Here is a 20,733-nt window from a genome sequence, read left to right as displayed (position 1 = left end):
CAAACTTGTGTGTTTTGCATTTCTTCTGCATGTCTGCATAATTGCATACCTTTAGTTATTTATGCTGCCTGCTATTTCTCTGCAGCTGCTTGACTGTCCTCGGTTGATTGAGACCATTGTCAGGGAATTTCTCCCTACTCAGTGGGATCCCCGAGTGGCTGAACCAGGGTGTTTACTCAGCAGCCTCCATGGAGTTGCTTGCGCCACTGCTATGAAGTTCATCAGAGTGTTGGCATCTGGAGGCCGAAATGCAACAGCCAGACTGGTGAGTGATTCTCAGAAGAGCTTTTCTAATTGCAAAGGCCTTTGTTCTCTGTGTCTTACTTTCTAAGTAAAGATAGAGAGATTAATTGGAAGTGACTAAGCTGAAGCTGAAATAATCATTGTGAAAAAGGTGCATATGCGTGTTTTGAAGGACTTGTTGGTGGCGTCATAATAGTGATGCCTTCTGCTGCGTACCAGTAGAAGAGCTGTCTCAAGCTTTTCTCTGCTTTTTTTTTTTTTTTATGTAGCACAGTTATGCAAAATCACATAGCACAGCTCAGTGATACTGACCAACAGCAGATGTTTAGAGCACACGTTGGTGTGTGATGCTCTGTACTCTCCTGCGTTCCAGTGATAGGCAGCTTAGGACTGTATAAACCTGAGATTTAATCGCTATCCTTGTGTTTTACAACTCCGATTGAACTTTCCTGCCATTCATTTGTCTTAATAACTCTGAGGTATTTATCAGTATTTCCAACCCCTCTTATCTACTTCTGGACAGGTTTTCCACTTCAGAGATAATTGCATTCACTCATATAGGTCATCACACTGGTTCTGTACATGCATAACATCTACCAAGAGCAGCACGCATTACAGTGTCATGAGCACCTCTTAGGGTTTTTGGTTCAGTATTGTTAATAGCATCTAATAAATTCCCATCCAGGAAATTGCTAACATCAGCAGAACACCAGTCTGTGCTATAAAATACATAGAATAATGTGCTGATAATGGATAGTGGGATATTTAAAGGCTGTTAAGTGGTGCTAGGAACATAATAGAAAATCTCTGAATTTTACTGTATTTCAAGCTTTGTGTACGCCAGGTGTTTCAGAGCAGGCAAAAATTGCTTACAAGGTTCCTGCCACTCAGGCTTTTGTTCTGTTGCACTCATATGGCTTGTTACAGGCACTTAAACGTGGGAATGGAAGATAATAAAAAACTAAATCAAAATTATCAATGTAGGAATTTATTTTAACTAACAACAAAATTCTTCCATCTTCCTCCTCTGGAAGTAAATTTGACTTTGCCCCTTGTTCTGTAGGAGGGGTGTCAGAATTCATAGTTTGATTCATCAGCTCCTTTGCTTTCTTGCTGGTGTGCATTGATTTCCCTACAAGATGTCTCTAAAGCATTTGAATTTTAAATTATCTATATGTCCTTGTGTTGTGAAAAAGACATTGTTATCTCATTTGTTTAGATAGAGCACACACAAGCTTTTGTATGTGTGGGAGAAGGAAAGAGAAGCTCTTTTTTTATGGTTAAGCAAAAATACCCAGTTGTTGGGGAGGATAAAAATTATTTCTAGAGAACTGCAAATGAGTCATGTCATGCTTAATTCAATACTGAAATAACCTTAGAACATTTCTAAGGCATCGAAATTCTATAATCTTATAAAAGTAATAGGTAGGAGGTACCCTTTTTATAAAATAAACACAGAATCATAGAAAGATTTAGGTTGTAGGACCTCTGAAAGCCACTTAGTGTGACGTCCCAAGAAGAATGTCGGCATCAATTCAGTACTTTTGTATACGGTGTTTTTCATGAGATATATCTTTACATGTAATCTTGACTAATAGAGTTCTATTTATGACTACTGAAAGAAGGATAATTATATATTTTTAAAAAATCAGTTAAATGCTGCAGAGAGCATCCAAAATAAGAGTGTGTGTGGGCTAGACAAACCTCCGTCAGGAATGATTTAGGTGTAGTTGATTTGTGTTAGGAATGGATTAGGTAACACCTAGACATCCCTTCCAGGAATACTTCTCTCTTAATAGCCATTGACCATTTATTGATCCTTTGTAGTATGCTCCTTAAGATTACACAAGATAAAGACAGATTTGAACAGTGCAAGAGGAGTTTAGAATGAGCTGAATTGAAATCTGCAGCTCTTTTGGTGTGTCAAAGTAATGAGGTAGTGATGCATGCAACTGTTGTCTCTTATCCCTTTGTCTTTTTTGTTGTTCGTTCTTTTGTTTGTTTGTTTTACAGCTTAACAAATTTGAAATGAAAAATCGATTAAGTCGATTTATAGCTGAAGACCCGCTCGATCTGCTCCTGCCAAGGGAAGAAGCCATCAGGCTAAGCACCGAAGCCTTCCGGTTGTGGGCTGTGGCGGCTGGCTATGGCCAGGCCTGTGATCTCTACAGGTACAGTCCAAACCTGGAGAAATGGGGGTGGAGGGCACAGCAGAGAAAATGGACATCCTGTTCCAGAGGGGCAAGTACAGGGATCTCCATGCTCAGTCTCTACTCCCTTCAGAGAGTCTTATCTCCCTTTCTCTGGCCTCCTGCACTCACAGTTTCTAAAGGTATTTGTGTTGAGTATTGTCTTTTTTCTGGTTGTTCTTTATCTCCTGTGTTTAAGCACTGCTATTTTGTCGTTTCTCCTCTGTACTATGGTAGATCACCCTAACTTTTCAGAGCTGCATCTTTTTCCCCTTAAAGGCAAGAATAATCTGTGCTTGTGTGACATCAAGACACATAATTTGCAGCACACCTAGGATTGAATCTGATGACCTAAAGGCAGTCTGTGGGCAGCAGTCACCAGCATGCATGCTAAGTGAGGCAGACTGATGCAGACAAACTCCGCATGCTGTGTCGACTTTTAGTTCAGTACACGTTCTTGTGCTTGACTGTCAAGGTCTGCACTGGGCTAAGTCTGATTTACCTCAAGCATTGAATCTTCTTCCTGTAATTGCACTGACTTGGAAGCACAGAGATGGCTATGCAGTTGCTCTGAAGAGGAGTAAAAGGGAGGCCAGTATTAAGTTTCAGAAGGGAGATTCTCTCTCCACAACAGCATTTTGTGTTCTCCAGCCCAATCAGGTGTATTGGCTAATAAAGAGTAAAAACTGTATATAATTTTTTAGCACTGTAAATAATGTTGAGGAAACAGAAACAGCAGAAGATTCCTTAAATTTTCATTATTATAACTGTGGATACTTTGGCCGAGAATTTGAGAACTAGGGAAACAAGAATAAAATAAAAGTAGTTTTTCCAAGAGATTATCGGAATGCTTGGAGGCAAAGTACTAGGTAGGTCCTATCCAGATGAATTTGGAGTGACCGTGTTCTTCCTTTGTCATCTTTTTTCCATGTCTGTTTATTTTTGTTATTTTGGTGGTGGTGATGGTTCTCATAATCTCATTTTAGCAATCTTCATAAATATGTGATGAGTGGGTGTAAAGAAGATAGAGCCACGTTCTTCCAGTGGTATGAAGTGAAAGTACAGAAGCAATGGGCATAAATGGAAGTACAGGAGATTTCACTTAAGTGTAAGAAAAAAATTTGTACTGTGAAGGCGATCAAACACTGGAGTAGGTTTCACAGGAAGACTGTGGACTCTCCATCCTTGAAGATATTAAAAATCCAACTGGACATGTTCCTGGGCAAACTTGCTCAAACCTGACCTGGCTTGAGCAGGGCATTGAACTATAGATGATCTCCAGAGACCCCTTCCAACTTCATCTGTTCTGTGATTCATACTATAGGGATCTCTACCCTGTGCTGGTGAGGATACTGCAGTCCCTGCCTGAGTTGCTCAGCACTTGCCGTGGGAAGAGCCCTATGATTGAGTTGTCTGTCCAGCGAGCTACGGCAGTAGTTACTCTGCTGATACATGTGACGCAAACAGCAGGCTACACGGCAGAGCTGCAGGCCAAGCTGAGCAGGTAGGCCCTCGCTGTTGCCAGTTCTGAGTAGCTGGCATCCTGTCTTCCCTGTCTTTGGTTTGGAGACCTGGCTGTCACCTTCTTTTTTTCCTTCATTTTGGATGGTTTACTGTCCCGCATGTGATCCCTTCCATGGTGGGGTGTATTCCCTCTGACGCAAGGTCAGAAGGGGTATCTAGTCTGACAGCTGTATACCTGCTAGCCTGGGAAGAGGCAGGAGTAAAAATCTGCATTCAGTTTTGGGGCAGAAGGACAGTGTTAGCCAAGTGCCCTGCTGAAAGGAGCTAGGAAATTCCTTTGACCTTCCCTGTGGGGAAAAGTAACCTCCCTGAGGTTTGGAGGAAAGAACCTCTCTGCAGAGACCAAGATGGGTCAGGATTAAGAGGTTGTTGGTTTTGATGGACATCAAAGCGGTAGGATTTGCTGAAGACACGGGTACTTTTTCTGGTGAAAAGCAAGAAACTCTAAATAAAGCTGGATACTGAGGTAGTGTGTCTGGTAAAATAGAGCATAGCTCAAGGACAGAGTAGTGCAGGTGAAGAAACTTCAGGTTTCATGAGTAGATTCTGCATTCGTTCTTTCTGCCTAAATTGATTTGGTCTGGTCTGTGGGAATGTGCAAAGACTTTTTTTCCCCTAGTGGCTGTTGTCGGGTATTGCCTTCCAGACTATATGCAATTGGAAATCTTGCTATTAAAAATGATGGTTTAGAGAGGCAATTGCTTCTGAGATATATTCCCTATCCTGTGTCATTCTTCTGTTGTGTTTCAGTAATAGCTCAGAAGATAGTGAACAGATTCCACCTCCTCCAGTAGCATGGAATCAAGTGTCAGGCTTACAGCCCTTTGTTAAGACCAGTCTGAAAAAATTCCTCCAGGAGATATCCCAGACAGAAACTTGGCAAACTCTCCAGCCTCTGACCACAACTTACGTGATCTACCTGGGAGTTTATTACAGTGCTTGCAGCCAACAGGTAAGGCCTGAAAATACAGAGCGTCTTTTCTTCTCAGCAGCATCAGCTTGTGTATTACCTCTGAAAACCTGAACTTATAGGCAATGCTGAAAAAGACAGATGTTGAAGCATCTGGCTGAGGACTAGATTTTGTTTACCACAGCTCATATCTAGCCTGCATGGTATTTAGGGTCAGATAAGTCTGCTGATCCTTCACATTAGCAGTGTCAAATATCACTGTCTTCCTTTCTTGTCCTTTCTTCCTTTGGGCTCAGAGTCTCAATCAAGGTATGTGGTAGTGCTGTGACTGTTCTGATTTACTGCAGAGATCCAAAGCATGAAGCAAATATGACCTAATTTAGTTTGGCAGTCCTTTCTCCTTGTGGCCTAAATCAAGTTGCGCATTTTTGCATTTGCTGTGGTCTGAGAGTTTACATGTGGACAGCTGCACTGCAGTAATCTGGTCGGAAGACTGAGCATTGAGGGTCATGCCATATGAACTTTCAATAGGAAAGAATAAAGATAAATTTATTTGCTGCCCCACTGACATTCAAGGTCAAATTCTGTAACCCAGTTACAGTTGTATTATGTGACGATCTTTTAAAGTGAGTTTTCTGAAGGTGACACATCAGTGTGATGCTGTTGAAGAATAATGTCTTATACTTTAGCTATCTTAAAGATTCATGCTCTAAAGATAAATGCAAGTTTCCTCTTTACTGCCCCACTGACATGCCTGAGTTCTGACCTGGGAGAGCTGCCTTCAGGGTGTGGGGGTAATTTAATGGCTGTAGTTATTCACACTTCTGCAACTCCTCTGAAACTTGCCCAAAGCAACTGAGTTTCTTAGTTGTGGTTGGGGTGGAAACTGCCAGTATCTTTCAAAAATGTCTTCAGTGCCCGAAAGGTTGGTAGTACCCTTCACATGCTGTCACTAGGACCTGAGCATTAGAGAACCAGGATAAGCAAGAGGTCAATACTCCTTTTCAACCTTTATAGATATCCCAGATGAGTGGCTGACAAAATAATTTCTTAAATCCTTGAACTACAACATAAATTTTTTTTTTTATTTCCACTTAAAAAGATGTTCAATCATCTACCTGTGGTACCTTATTAAAAAAAGAAAAAAGAATTGCATATAGCACATTTGAATGGACTAGTGCCAAAAAAAAAATCAACTTGTATAGTAACTAGATTAGTGTATACTGAGACCTTCTCGAATATTTTTGTTAGATGACTAAGAACTAAGATTAACAACTTCATGTAGATTTTACTGATTTCCGGAGGGGGATTTCATCTGGGGAAAAATTAGATTTTATGTTATAGAAATGAGTATTTCTGTATCCTAAAGCAGCATTCTAATGAAAGGAAAGAACACTACAATTTGCCATCATCTTCCTTCAACCTGGAATATTGCTTACTAGGGTTGGAAGAATTCGGATGGTTCTCTAAAAGCCACAGGTCCTCCTCTGTGCAGTGTTCACCCACAGTCATGCTTTGATGGATAGGTCAATTGCACTTTATACAGTTGATTTTTTTAAAAATTTTTTTTTTTTGGAGACCCTTGTGGTGCCACTCTGCTTTCTCAAGGTAGTTCTGATCACCTTTGTGTCATCTTTAAGTTAAATGGAGAGATCAGCACATAGATGGTATGGGGAGGAGGGTTTAGCCACATAGGCCAAGTTTTCATTTAGGGACTCTCGATCCCAAGGATCCCATACCTTACTTCCAGCCAATTAAGAAATCTCTGTGATGCATTTTAATACCTGAGTGCGAGAACACCTAGAGCAGTGCCACTATGTAGATGATGTGGTCTGGCAAAAAGATAATAAACACAGAGAAAGCAATTAAATCAGCCTGTCTTTTTGCCCTCACTGGAATGCCTTCATTTACCATCTTTTCCTGTCTTTCTCCATGTCTTCTGCAGCCATCAGTCAATCCAATTGACTGCTTAGAGGAACTGGAACGTTTGACATCTGAGGTGCTGCAGCCCTTTCTCAGCCAGCCAGCCATACACAGCATGTGGGACTTGCTCAGGTAAAATCATTTCACTGCTAAGATGCTGTTGCCAGAAGCTAAGGGAGCCTCATTCCTATACTGTACTGTGTGGCAGTTTTCCCCCTCCCATTTCTTTCCCATGTACATATGTGCCCCATATGTGGGAATTAGAGTGCAGCAGGGCTCTGTCTACACCCTGCTTTGTCCTCTCTCCCCTCACATCAGAAAGCGTGATGGCCACAGAGGTTCTCCAGTTCCTCCTTTCCTACTGGTGCTGCTGCAGGGTCTGTACTTCTGCCCTTCCATGTAGCTGTGTTTTTTCATATCAATTTCAGATTGATTTTAGTCACTCTTGGTTTTGATTTTTATTTGGTTTCACTGGTTTAAAAAAAAAAAACATCATCAATTTGAGTCCTTCTTACATCAGGGAGATAAATGTGTGTGTGCATGTACCATTCATGTGCTCTGTGTGATGCTGCTTATATAAAATAATTTAAACTAGGCGGTTGTCTTTAAGCTCCTGCAGAGCTTCACTGAGGCTTTGAAAGCCCCTGCAAGGAAGTGAAAGGCCGGATACCAAACTGTTCTTTCAGACATTTGGATAACGTAAGCTTTGTCTCTGGCTCTGGGAACTGTAAAGCACTGCAGATATTCTGTCTTTCTGCTGTAGAGGGAGCCTCCCTGCTATCCTGTGATCAGTCCTCTGGAGAGGGGGAACCTAAAAGGCCTAACTTGTAGTCAGGGAGACATCCAGCTGCTTATTACAACATCTGATATAAGGGGCACTTGAAATCTTTGGGTTTAAGTGGTATTTGAATGGTCACCAAACAGTTTGGCCCATGTTCTTTCATGACTGAGAACCGAGGTCTGAAGCTCTCAGCACCAAAGCTTCCAATACAAGGGCACTCATTAGACCCTTTCCTGCCTGTCCTTGAGGTCTGAAAACAATGGGTTTGGTCAGGCTGTAAAAGCCCATCAGCATGACTTCTCCTAGGCTGTTCTTAACACTGGCTGGTAAAAATGAAGGGTCAGCTAATCTCTGCCTTAATATTTTGACAATCTTGTCTACACATTCTGTGCAGATTAGGGTCAGGAGTTCAGGGTACTCTGTGAGCCCCAGATGTGTTCACACATCTCCTACATGGTAATGCCAATGGAAAGGAGAGTAATGCATTTAAATAATTAGTTCTCTGTCATAGAGTAACGATACGGATCTTTGACAGGATTTGCCCTGTTACCCCATTACCCTTGAGCAACATGCTTGTGGTCACTCTTCCTTGTAGTGGTCTTGCCTGTACAGACACGGTATGTCTAATGTGGGCCCTGTAAGCACTGCTGGTATGTAAAGTTCTAGTTTTGCCCACGGAGAGTGAGCCTCCATACACCAAGAGCAGTATGCATGGTCATGCTCACATGCATTAAAGCTAGGTTCTTTCTGAATAGACTTTAAAAATATGCATTTCATGAGTACATAAGGGGCAACATTTTTGCAGTGTCAATTTTAGATATAAGGTGGCTTTTTGGCTTTGCCTTCCAGTTTATTATTGAAATGTCTTGAGTGGGTGGGCAGCTTTATTAGCCTGATTTACATATGTACATGGAGAAATGTGTGGGGTTTTTTAATTAAAGGCCCAATGCTTTCAAATATTTGACATCAGAGATGTGTCACTGCATCAGTATTTCTGCACGTCATGAACAATTTAGCTGAAGATTAGAATTCATGACAGCTCACTAGCATTAGCTTGTATGGCGATAGTGCTTACCTGACCAATGGTGATACTAGATTTTTTCTTGCAGTCTTGGAGGCTTCTGTTTTACTGCCCAGTGTGGCACAGTTCAGGTAGTAACATTCCTACAAGATAATTCTTCAACAGTATGTGTGCTTTTGACCTGACCTGTCTCTCTTTATCTGTTCACACAGGCCATGTTCTGCTTTGTGCAACCCTCTGTCCTGTTCCCCAGCACCAGAATCTGTCTTCAGCATTGCATCTCTAAGTTGCACTGGAGGCAAACCTCCTTTGAGCCTGGTTGGCTCCAAGTCACCTTTCCCCTTCCTCACTGCCCTCCTGTTTCTCATCAATAGCATCACTCACATTCACAAAGGCCTGACCAGCAAGGTGAGAATAGACTTTTTCACTGTAAGTTGTAGCTGAATGATGATATGCTTGTGAGGGAGGTTAGTATTTATATCTTCCCAGGCTTAAGAGTGATGTTAGTAGGACTATTAAAAAGGAATTGTTGTGTGTTTTTATTTTAAAAATATTAAAGTACTATAGAGAGAAATACCCCCGTTTTCAGAACAGGTGGGACGAGGATCTGAAAAATATCTTCTTTGAATTCCAATATCCATTTGACATTGGGAGGCTGGAATTATAGAGCAGGTGATGAATGATGACACTTAAAGGATGGATTTATAAAGAACATTGAGAAGGGTTAAATAACTGTTGTTTGGCAAAACAAAACAGATAACTGAGTGTCAGAGGAGGAAAGGGATGGTTGAAGCGTATATAACAAAGAAAAATGGAATAAAATTAAACAAGAGAAGGAGTGCTACAGTGGTTGAAGAGGTTTCTTCGACTTCTGGTTGCCCTGAATTTTTTGAATGAGAGGGTCATGGAAGAGTGCAGACTGAAGAGGAAATGGCAGAGCCCTGGAGAGATGGCATACCTAGCATAAGCTTTCTCAAAACCTTCCTCTGTCCTCTTATGTTGAATTAGCTGACCAGTTACTAATAGTGATATCTGGCCAGGTGAGAAAAAAACTTCTTAAGCCACTGGCCAGACTTCTGCCTTACAAAGCACTGTGGAAAATGTAGGCATTGGTTACCTGCGGTGGGGATTGTCATGATGTGTGCATGTGAGACCTGAGGCAGAAAAGCAGGTATTTACCAGGCTATTTTAAAATATCCCTTTTGGAGTAGCCAACAGGAATTCTCATGGGAGAAGGTAGGGGGTAGGCCTCGCAGAGGGCTTTCCTCCAAGCACGAACTGTCTTAGCAGTATTTGTCTCCACTTCTGATTCCTTTATAGTACAGCTCTGTGCTGGGCTTCAGAGGCTTGAAGGATTATCTGCATCACAGCTGGCAGACCAGACCTCCCTCTGTAACTCCTTCATCTTCATGGATCCTGCGACATGAATATCATCTGCAGTACTTTGTGTTAGCGTTGGCTCGGAGAATGGTATCGTTATTAGTCCTTTAATTTCTTTCGCTTGAGGAATTGACTTCACCCTGGCCTCTCCAACTCAATGGGTCAGACTGGCGACTGGTGTTTGCGTCCATGTTCTTTCTCATATTTGACTTAGGTCTGGTGACTTTTCAGCTGTCATTTAATGCCCCATTAGCAAATAATATCTTTACAGTTACTGATGTGGGGATTTAGATCCAAAATACTTTGGATGGCAAAATTATAATTTTGCCTGTCTTTGGGCTAGAGTGAGAACAAAGTTTTCAAGTGTGCTGCTAAAAAAGATGTCTGACTATCTAAGACAATCAGGGGAAGCAGAAAGATCTCAGTATGAATGCTTGACAGTTCTTGCAGTCTACCTCAATCTCTCACTTCCCAGCAAGATCTATGTCTCGGTTGACCGTTCTGCCCTTGTTGATTGCCTTGTTGACAAATGATATAGTGCTTTTATCTGTTGTTTTGTTTCCTGTACAGGCAGGCACTTGTCCGGATTATGCCCAGCATGCCTCACTCCATCATTGTGTTGCCATGGCATTGCTAAGCCGTCTGTTGCCAGGGAGTGAGCATCTGGCTTATGAGGTCCTACTGGATCTTGCCTTTAATCCAGAGTTTCTTCCGTAAGCTTTGCATTTTTTCCTTTCTGTAGTCTGGTACATGGGAAAACTTGGGAAAATTGAAAAAGCCCATGTTGGCACTGCAATTTTGTCATAATTTTTGGCCTTTAATAGGGCCTGTATTCAAATTTTAGTTACTCATTGGCATATTCTTCAGTCACAGAACTTTCTAACCAGACCAGCAGTGTGGTTGCAGATTTCTCTCTGATGTACCAATGTTGAGAAATGTGACCGGTTTCTTTTGATCTCTTCTGTGGCAAAAATCCTGTGATTCCTGATAGAACTGATTCTCACTAAACATGGGAATTTGACATAGCCTGAAAAGCTTATTAAATCTTCCTCAAACCCTTATTATGCAAGTTCTTACGCAAATTCTTGCTGATTTGACAACTGTGATGTCTTCCACCTTGCACTGGAAGAAATCATGAGCATCTTAAATGTGAAGCTTCCTGTGTCTGGCCAAGAAAATGGTAGGATCTTGTTCATCACAATCTCTTTGAAATTTGCCATGGTGCATCCCTGTAGGAGGTTGGACTAAGGTGCTGCAAGGAGATAATGTAGTTTTCCTGAAAGAAGGAAAGTTTGTGGATGGGTTTGTTTGTTTGTTTGTTTGTGTGTTGTGGTTTTGTGTGGGTTTTTTGTTTGTTTGTTTGTTTTACAAATACCTGAATTTGGCAAGTAATCTGAGACAATGGTCAGTCTCTGGTCTGAGGTCGTGGCACATGGATTTGACAAACACTCCCCCCCCATTTTTAACTACCAGTCTGTATGGTTCCCCTGGCCTTGCCACTGCCAGCTGCAAAGCTACCATTTCGAGAATTGACTTACTGATTCACTTAGGCCTTATATGATATGTGGTATTTCATCTCGGCACCCTGACAGCTGTGTTGCTAAGTAGACTTCCTCTCTGGACAAGGGGTTGCAGCCTCCACACCAGACTGCTGGCATTGTGTGGAGGTTTTTCATGGCAAGGCCTTAGTGTTGCTAGCTCCAAATGGAGTTCTGTGAATTCCCTGTAAATACCAAGATAGCTGATGCTTTACAGGCACTCAGTATTATCATGGCTGAATGCTGTAGAAAGTGTTGTGAGCGTTGTGCATATACTACTCTCCCTGATCCAGGAAGATAGTAGAGATGAATTTCTGTGGTGTTTTGTTTGTTTGTTTCTTAAACTGATGTTTGTCTCTATCTTGCAGTGAAGGGAAAGCTGGAGGGCCAGAAGCAGCTGACTTCTCCGATATCCTGCATCTGGGTACCAGTGCCAAACTGGCACAGCCTGGCTCTGCAGCAGCATTTTTTTCAAAGGCTACTCGTGGTGCCCTGCTGAGAGAAGCATACCAGAATCTGCCTTTCATCCGTTCCTGCTACCTTTCTCATTTTGTCCACTTGCAGCCTACCCTTATGCGTTCCCAAGCATCCTACCAAGGACGGAACTACCTCATCCAGTCAATGCTGCTTCCTGAGGTCAAAGGGCCCATCCTGCCTTCAGACTGGCCATTCTTTCCACTTATCAGCCTCTACAACAAAGTGACTAACGCAGAGACACGTGGGGCCATACTGAACTCTCTCCCACTTGATCTCGTCAACACTGTGACCTGGAACCTGCAGTGGGTCTTGTTGCTGGAAACCTGGCGTGCTAAAACCCTTCAGAGCATCCCTACTGCTGCCAAACTTGCGTGGCTTATGTGTGTCTTCCTCACAGGCGGTGACCTCTTTCTAGAAGCACCGATCCACCGCTACACAGCTGCCCTCCTCTCTGTGTATTGCCAACCCAAGGCATTGGACTCCCTGAACTTGGATGCTCCTCTCCCTGGTTTGGCTTCCTTCCACGATCTCTATATAAGTCTCCTGGAGCAGTTTGAAGGTGTATCCTTTGGAGATCCACTCTTTGGAGTCTTTGTTCTTCTACCTCTACAGAAGCATTTCAGCATTCATCTGCGTCTCTCTGTTTTTGGGGAGCACACAAGTATCCTGCGGGCACTGGGAGTGCCGCTCCAGCAGGTAATCCTGGCTTATGGTAGTTGCCTATCACTGCATATTTCTGGGTTACTGGGCTCTTGCCTGTTTCTCCAACCTCGATTTGGGCATCCTCCCAGCACTTCTCCTTCTTTCTCACCCTTCCTTGTCCAGTAGAATAATCATACTTTCTTTGCTTAGAAGCTTTTCATTCTCCCTGAAGGAAGTCCAATGCATGGAATGTAAAATAGAATAGGAATGGAGAGGAGTGTTCTTTTGATTTAGGGCTGTGACAGCAGTGTATACTTTTTTTGGTTGTTGTTATGTCTCTTTTTTTAAACAGCTTGATTGATTATAAGCCTGAAGAACAGAGTCCAGCCCCTGTAGGTGCAGGCCCTTGTCACATAATCATTTTCATAAACCTGTTGAACTTTGTTTTGAGAGTAGATAGTGTGTATATGTGGAGGGCAGGAGCTGTGAAATTGTTCAGTCTTCAGTGGAAACTGTCCCACATCCCGCTTGGTCTAATGATTGAGAGCCTCCTTCTAATTTATGGCCTGTATGTATGAAGGGCTAGTCTGCACCCCATGTTCTTCTGCCAGCAATTGCTTTTCCCTTAAATAAGTCTTTTCTCACCTTGGTGAGAACCTTTTTTCTTGCCCAATGCATGGACAAACAGTCATTTTCCTTCTCAACTGTGTTTCCACATTTAGTTATACTGGAATTGTGCTTTGCTGGATAACTCAGTGAAAAATTTGATCTGTCAAGTGCAGGACTTTCTTTTGAATGAGCAGAGCACAAGAGATGGAATTTAGCTGGCTTTAAGTTCTATGTCAGTTGACAGACAATACCTGATCTAGCCTGAAGTTTGCTAATACAAAGATAACCTTTCAAAAATTTTTTTCCAAACCACTGTGAACCAGCAGTGTACATGAGATCGGTGCTTTCCATTGTGTGTTTGCAACGCCTTTGCTCTGGTTGTAGTAGCCCTGCGGCCAGTTTTTCCATATCATTATGGCCAGATGAGCCTTTGTTTCTTAAGCGAAGATATTCTGGCCTGCTTCTTATGATAAGCTCTCTGTTCTCTTGATGTTCCCAGTAGCCCTTCCCTGTCTCTTTTCCAGTTCCACAAATATAGGTAGGAACAGAGCTGAACACCATATTCCAGATGAAAGCCTTGATTCTACGTCACATGCTTTATCTTGTAGTCATCCCTCAACACCAGATCCCTCAGTACCATCAGAATTGTGGCATATGTTACAATGGAGAACGTTTCAAAGCAGATTATTTTTCATGTGCTTAGAAATTTTTAAAATGCTGAATACTTTGAACAATGTTTTCTTTGCTGTGTTCCTTGAAAACAAACTGTGTGTTGAAAAATTTGAGGAAGATCACTTGAGGAGGTGTTGTTTGTTTGGGTTTTTTTCCTTTTTGTCTTAAATTGACTTAAAAATACCCTAGCAGGCAGTAGGAATATCCTAACAGGCAGACTGCTTTTTGAATTGAGTAAAATCAAGGATTGTCTTTAATCGTGCAAAGTGAAATACGTAATTTTAGCCCTAGAGAACTTACCTCAAAATTGAGAAGAATAAGAATTGGACTTCTGGAGAGGGGAAAAGCAAACAAAACCAAGTTGTTACTAAAAGCTGTTCTAATGTATTTTTTGAAGCTAGACAGTGAAGTCAGAAAATGTTGCAAATTTCACTTAACAACAACATTAACTCTGGCACATGTATCTGCTTTCCTTTTCTGGCTAAATGTATAGGTCAGTGTAAGCCTCTCTGGTATATTAGCAGGATGCGGTGCTGTTTAAAGCACTCCGTCTCCTCACTTTGAAAATACTCTTCTTGCCTGTGCCAAAAAGCAACTGCAGTGATTTAACCAGTGAAACATCTCTCCATAGAGCTGAAGAGGTCTTGAGGGTGCTTTGTCAAAGACATGTCATATTAGTCAGTGTGGGCAGTAACAGCTCTGCTCCAAATGGGCGTTGTGCCAGCGAGGTACATTGTGTTATGTGGGAGCGCACCTACAAATGGCTGGGGAAGGGCCCCCTAAAGTCATGAACTTTCCCTCCCTACTTAAACCCTGACAAAAGTTGTAATGTTGCCTCTGGGTGGGTTTGTTGCAGTTTCCTGTGCCTCTTGAGCGATATGTTTCCCCTCCTGAGGATAACCTGAACCTCCTGCGACTCTACTTCCGAACACTGGTCACTGGTGCACTGCGTCACGCCTGGTGCCCTGTTCTTTACGTGGTGGCTGTGGCTCATGTGAACAGCTTTATTTTCTCCCAAGACAGCACGACACAGGTAGGTAATGGATAGCAGAGCCTCAGGGCTGGAAGCTTTGGGTTTTGCATCTGCTCTTCCCAAGGGTCCAGCGTGGCTTGTGGTGAATCACTGACTCTGGGCTTGAAAACAAAGATTGTAAGCAAACATTTTGAGGACTGGTCAGCTGTTTGAGAATCCACACATGGGACACAGACAGCAGCTCTTGTTCATTATACCATAAAGCACTTGCATTAGTGATAGCCAATCCTACATAAACCTTCGAAGTCAGCAGCTACATGGGCTATGGTACAGGGAGAAGAATGAAGCAGAGAGGATGAGGGAGTTGATCAGGCAGAGATAGCTTGTAATAGATTTAGCCTCTGCCTGGGGCAGGAACCTTCCCATGGCCTTGGGGCCTCTAGCAATGGTTACTTGTGCTAACACTTCTCCTCTGATCTACAATTGTGCCTGAAAGTTGAGAAGTCAGCGGAGTTTCAGGTCAGGGCAAGGAGGAGAGAGGCAGGATCCAAGCAATAGCCATCTCAAGTTCTGTCTGATGAAACAAACTGCTCTTTGGAGCATCATCAGAATGAGCAAAGCATCCTCCTGGAGTGCTGTACACCGTGGGCAAATGTAGCACTGCGCCATATTAAGCAAAGTATGTGTTTTGTTCCCAGGAGACTGATGCTGCTCGGAAAAGCATGCTGCGGAAGACATGGCTGTTGGTGGATGAGGTAGGATCTGTAAGGTTCAGTCTGTGCCACTGCGACTTAAGTTTTTCGGACATGGTACTCTTACAGATTTACCTTTGGCTTTTTAAATTTGTGTTTAACTACCTTGCTAATTTGAGAATGAGAGATTAGCAGCAGGATTTTGAACTGCGATGGCTATAAATACTGTTATTCAGTTCTTGTAGTAATGAACTCAAAGCCCTGAGCCCATTGGAACTTAGATAAATCTCCTGTACTGTATTTCCATGCCTCTTGCCCAAGCTGCATTATATCTGAGTAGTGAGAGGTCCTAGAGAGATGATTCTAGCACAACTCTGAATAGGTGGCCAGCAGTGATCTCCCTTAAATCTTAGTTGGATGCTTCCCCCGAGAAGAACAAAACAGATGTAAGGTTTCTTTCTTTCTCAGGGAGCTTGCCAGAGTCTGTCATTTGTGTGACAGAGCTGGGTCATTTGACCCTGTATGTTTAGCATCCAGGGTAAATTCTTAGATCCCATTCAAAACCCCATTTGGGCTTCTGGCAAGAACTCATTGTGAGGGGTTGTTGAGGGGGCAGTGGAGTTGTGTTCAGAAGAGGAAATCTCATGCAAATCAAAAATGAATTTTCTTGGAAGAAACTCACCTTTTATAGCTCTTCTGTTGAAGATGATGCAATTAAGTATGTCGGGCATGATGGAATTGTACTATCTGGCAGGTTGCTGTGTTGTGTTGGAGACAGGATGGAAAAGATTAGATTCTATTCAGACCTGCTTAATGGCTGCTGTTTCTTTCTTCAGACCTTGAAAAAGCACCTGCTCTACTACAGACTGCTGAATGCAGACAGCCCTTTGGGATTTGACCTTTATGAGCAGCTCCCTCCCATGCGACTGAAGTACCTGCAGATGGTGACACAGAAAGAAAATAAGGAGAATGCACCAGCACTAGTTTCATAGCAAAACACTTGTGCAAAAAGAAGGCCAAGGGGAAGAAAGGAAGAGCTCAGTTTACGCTTCAGTGATGAAACTACGTGCGCTTCAGACAGTTTCAGTGTCTTACCTGGACACTCTTGGCATCTTCGCAAAGTGAAGCACTAGTGGAATGCTCCCAGCCCTGCAGAACAATACACATCTTCTCAAGACATGGCAATATGTGTGTGTGGCCCCTCCATGATGAATGCTGGAGCGTTTTCCTCCATTCTCTTTCAGGTTGTTCTGCTTCTCCCTGGAGAAGGTGAGAATGTGTCTGAGAGGCACTGGACTGTTGAATAAACTGAAGGAAGTGGAAAAGCTATTTCATTCAGTCAGGCTGGAGATTGTGGGTTCTCAAGATGATGTCTGTCTTCCCCAGATCTTTCCCTTGCTTTTTTTGTACCCTGAGTTTTGAATGGTCGTTTCCCCACACTATCCCCTGCAAATAAAATGACAAGACAGCAGGGAAGAAGCTGATCCTGAGAGCTTTTTTTTTTTTTTTTTTTTAATATATATACATGCAGTTTCTCCAGGGCAGTGTTCTGTGCTCACAGTCAGTCACACAGATGTATTGTGTCAGACCTCTAAGAAATAATACTGCCTAGTGGAGTGGTACAAGCACTGGATATCCTCCCTTGGCTGTCTTTTGGATAGTCTCTAAACTGCTTTCTTTTCTCCCTTAATTTGGTTACATGTATAATAAGATCAGAAATAATTTCTTTGCAGGGCAGGATGCTTGGCAGTAACCACTCCCCATGGATGTTTCATTTATATCCAATAATTTTTGCAGAACTACAGTCACTCTGGGAGGCTTTTGTTTGAAGAACTTATTTTTATGAACAAACCTTGTTAAAGTTGCTTCTTTTGTTTTGTTTTTATGAACAAATTCCTCTGGAAGGTGCAGGGTGATGCCTAGCCTGAAGACCTAAGCTTTTCTCTTTACCTATTAAATAGGCCAAACTAGCTTCCCTCCAAAGAAGCCATGCCTGTATTAACCTTGCTCCAGTGAATGTCCGCATAAGACTGTGAAACACTGTTAATAGGCCAGCTTGGAATTGTTGAAATTGTTCCAGACAAGAAACAAATTCCAGCTAGCAACTTTATGGCTGTGGTGCTGTCTTTGCATTGGCAGTTTTCTAACCGTACCAGTCCCCCTTAGGTTGCCAGAAAATATACTGTTTCATCTTTTTCCCCCTTATTTCACACAGGACATGGGTGGAACTGATGTTTCATTTTAATCTCTCTCTCTCCACCCCCCACCCCCCCCCCACCTTCCCCATTGCAGCTTTTGATCTGTGGTTTCTCTCTGCTGCAGATTAATGTCACATAAAGTAACAAAAACACAGTGATCAACATGTTTTTTTCTGTTGTTAATTATTTTAAAAGTACTTGATGTGATTAAAAGTTTAGTCAAAGGCATTCAAGCTTCTATTCTGTCTAGATGGTGAGAGCCCAGCAGTTGTCTTTCAAGAGCAATGGATGGTAAAATTTAAGGACTCCTAGCTGCCTGTTTAAGAGCAGCCTTCATCAAGGACTTTGCCTTTTGCTTTTCAGACCTCCAGTTATAAAAACTCTTCCAGTCCTTTGTGTGGTGCAAAGTTGGATTTTGTAATGTGTACAGGGCGTAAATAAATATTTTGCTAGCTCTGCAGGTTTTTTTTGAACTATGGGAATACTCTCCTTTATTTAAATCTTTCTTGAGTTTGGATAGTTCTGTTTGCAATTTATCAATATCTTGGAAATGCTACTGCTGTGAGGAAATCCACTAAGCTTTGGAACTCCGTAAGAGAGCTCTTCAAGCCAAAGGCATCATCCTGCTTGCGTGGTGAGTCATTAACACAGGGTACCAACTGCTGTGTGTACTTGGGGAAGGTGCAGGGTGGGTATTATGTGACTTGTCATCTGCCACAGGTGGGAAGACAGTAGAAAACTGTCCACAGATGGTATTTGTAGGTGATGAGTGAGCAGGTGGATTTCATTTATTTTGTGAACTCTGGGAAGTAAAGATTCAGGCTTTTGCCTGATTCTGAAAAGCCCCTCTTGTTCCCAGATGTTCCTCAAGCCATCAGTGTATGCCCAGAAAATACCTACATCTTTTGACATGAAATTCTGATGCAAGCATCAGCAATGGAGGGAAGGAAAGGAGAGGATCCAAAATGGTCCTGCAGGCCACACTTGTGTGCAGAACGTTCTAAGGACACTGCATGTGAGCTGTAAGCTTTCAAAACTTTGGCTGTCACTTGAGATGGTACAGCAATCATAAGCTTGAATTTTTTAAGGCTTTGAGCAGCCTTGTACTGGATTTCTCTGGAGAACACTAGAGGGCATTGCTTTATCTAGTTTAAATGCAAACTTTCTGGGCTTCAGTGTGATTGGGACTTAAACCAAAAAACAGCCAACCATTAAACCTAGTTTGAATTTTCTGCATTTTTTATTTTTGCATATACTTTTGGAGAAAGTGTAGAGAATTAAATAGATGTGATTGGTTGCTAAGAATCATTTAGTGCTTTGCCAGCAGGAGCACTTTGGAAAAATCCTGGTAGAGTGAATGGAAGCTTAAAGCTTAAACTGAATGCAGTCTGAAGCAGGACCGAAGTGTGCCAGTTCTGTTAATCCAGTTTAATCCTGATCAGAGTAAGTCAGGAGATGAAGAAAATGAAAACTCTTCCAAAAATTGATGTGACTTCTTAACTCCTTATCAAAAGCTTAAGGTTTCTTTGAGAAGAAAATAATTCTGCTGAAATAAGACCCACAAATAGGTTTCTGGGGCTGGAGTAGTTCTAACTCAGAACAGCAAATGTCTGATAACTGAGCAGAAGACAAAAAGCCACCAACAACCAAATAAAAAAATCCCCAGAGATGCTGTCTTTTAATTCTTGGAAAGAAAAAAACCTATCTTCTGGTCTTTTGTGGCTAGAAAATGCTTGGTTTTATCCAAGTTGCTGGTGTTATCCCATGTAGGAACAGTGGGAATCTGTACTGGGACAAATTCAGCAGGGGCTGTGCTGGAAGGCAGCGACAATGTGGTTTTAAAAACAAGTGGTTGATTGGAGATGAGTTGAAGATAATCCTTCTAGTATTGCTGTTGAGTTGGCAGGTAAGATGGTGGGGCTGTCACAGTTTTGCATCCCATAACTTTAGTGGCAGCAGTTTTCTGCATTCTACTGAATCTTTCTTTGCATTTTGAAAGGGGAGAGAGAGTCATCATCAGCTTGGAAGCATGTCCTTTTCTACCTAGAAGAAATGGAGTTGATTTGTGATCCTTCGACTGTGAGAGTGGTTTGAATTCCCTGGGTTTAGGATCCCTGTCTGGTGACTTGGCCCACTTTGCTGAGCAGGGGCAGTTCCCAAAGAAGATGCAGACAACTCAGCAGCTGGCTGTACTACACACTGGGGTAGGACAAAGCCTAGCAGAAGAAAGTAAGGAGTTAGGCAAGGAAGAAATCAAAATAGGACTGAAACCCCACTATATGGGAACTTTTTAACAGTAAAGTACACATGAAGCATTATATGATTAAAGCACTTGCATTCCACTGTATTTATTGACAACTTCAGTTTGACAGTGGAATTTAATAATCCATTTCTAGACTAATGCATTCTGTCTGGCCACTTAATATTAGGCAAACCTTAAACATCTTTTGCTGATGGAAGTCATGGACAGATAGAACAAACCATACGATGTGCGTGCATAAATATATTATGGGTCAGATAAATGTGTTCCTTTTGGTATCAGGCAGAAAGTAGAGCAGAAAGGCATGTTAATCCTCGCTTTTGCTCCTTCCTGGTTCTGCAAAGTTCTCCTTGGAAATCTCTCATCAATGAAGTGGTGCTGCCTCCAGCTCATAACCAAATCTGGGGGCAAAACACGTTTTTTCAGCTTACAGAAGCTCATATAAGCTTTCCATTCACAAAGCTGGCCCTCTGATATCCCTTGTATAAATAACTTTATGGTAATTTACTGGCCTTTGCCCTCGTTCTTAAAAACTGGCTTTTCCCGCCCTTTGAGTGGAGAATGCGCTGTGAAGACATGCTCTCAGAACTGCTGCTGTTTTGCATGATGAGTGGTGTTTGTATGCAGGGGTGAAATGGCCACTGTATGCTCCCCTCCCTCCCTTTTTCGTGGTAATCTTGGTTCTCAAAACAGCTGTTGCA

General features: G+C 42.3%; 1 protein-coding gene across 8 annotated transcripts in view; it reads left to right on the top strand.

Annotated features, from left to right (window-relative positions):
- RPAP1 (RNA polymerase II associated protein 1) overlaps positions 1 to 18,245 on the top strand; it is a 44,960-nt gene extending 26,715 nt beyond the window's left edge. For 6 of the 8 annotated variants that reach the window (XM_087746254.1, XM_087746255.1, XM_087746256.1 and 3 more), the window contains 12 exons: positions 86 to 265; positions 2,257 to 2,414; positions 3,757 to 3,936; positions 4,707 to 4,908; positions 6,812 to 6,921; positions 8,804 to 8,999; positions 9,912 to 10,061; positions 10,542 to 10,684; positions 11,878 to 12,682; positions 14,766 to 14,942; positions 15,581 to 15,637; positions 16,411 to 18,245. In XM_087746254.1, the coding sequence (XP_087602380.1) occupies positions 86 to 265; positions 2,257 to 2,414; positions 3,757 to 3,936; positions 4,707 to 4,908; positions 6,812 to 6,921; positions 8,804 to 8,999; positions 9,912 to 10,061; positions 10,542 to 10,684; positions 11,878 to 12,682; positions 14,766 to 14,942; positions 15,581 to 15,637; positions 16,411 to 16,566 (2,514 nt within the window). In that variant the 3' untranslated portion in view covers positions 16,567 to 18,245. The remainder of the gene's footprint in view (positions 1 to 85; positions 266 to 2,256; positions 2,415 to 3,756; positions 3,937 to 4,706; positions 4,909 to 6,811; positions 6,922 to 8,803; positions 9,000 to 9,911; positions 10,062 to 10,541; positions 10,685 to 11,877; positions 12,683 to 14,765; positions 14,943 to 15,580; positions 15,638 to 16,410) is intronic. The other 2 variants (XR_015701931.1, XM_087746261.1) reach the window with 2 other exon arrangements.
- Positions 18,246 to 20,733: the final 2,488 nt, after the last annotated feature.

The sequence above is a fragment of the Nipponia nippon genome, unplaced genomic scaffold (assembly GCF_047370975.1).
Source record: "Nipponia nippon isolate SJK-2023a ecotype South Korea unplaced genomic scaffold, ASM4737097v1 scaffold_10, whole genome shotgun sequence".
NCBI classification, from domain to species: domain Eukaryota; kingdom Metazoa; phylum Chordata; class Aves; order Pelecaniformes; family Threskiornithidae; genus Nipponia; species Nipponia nippon.
The sequence above is the reverse complement of the archived record's forward strand: the minus strand, read 5'-3'. Positions and strand labels throughout refer to the sequence as shown.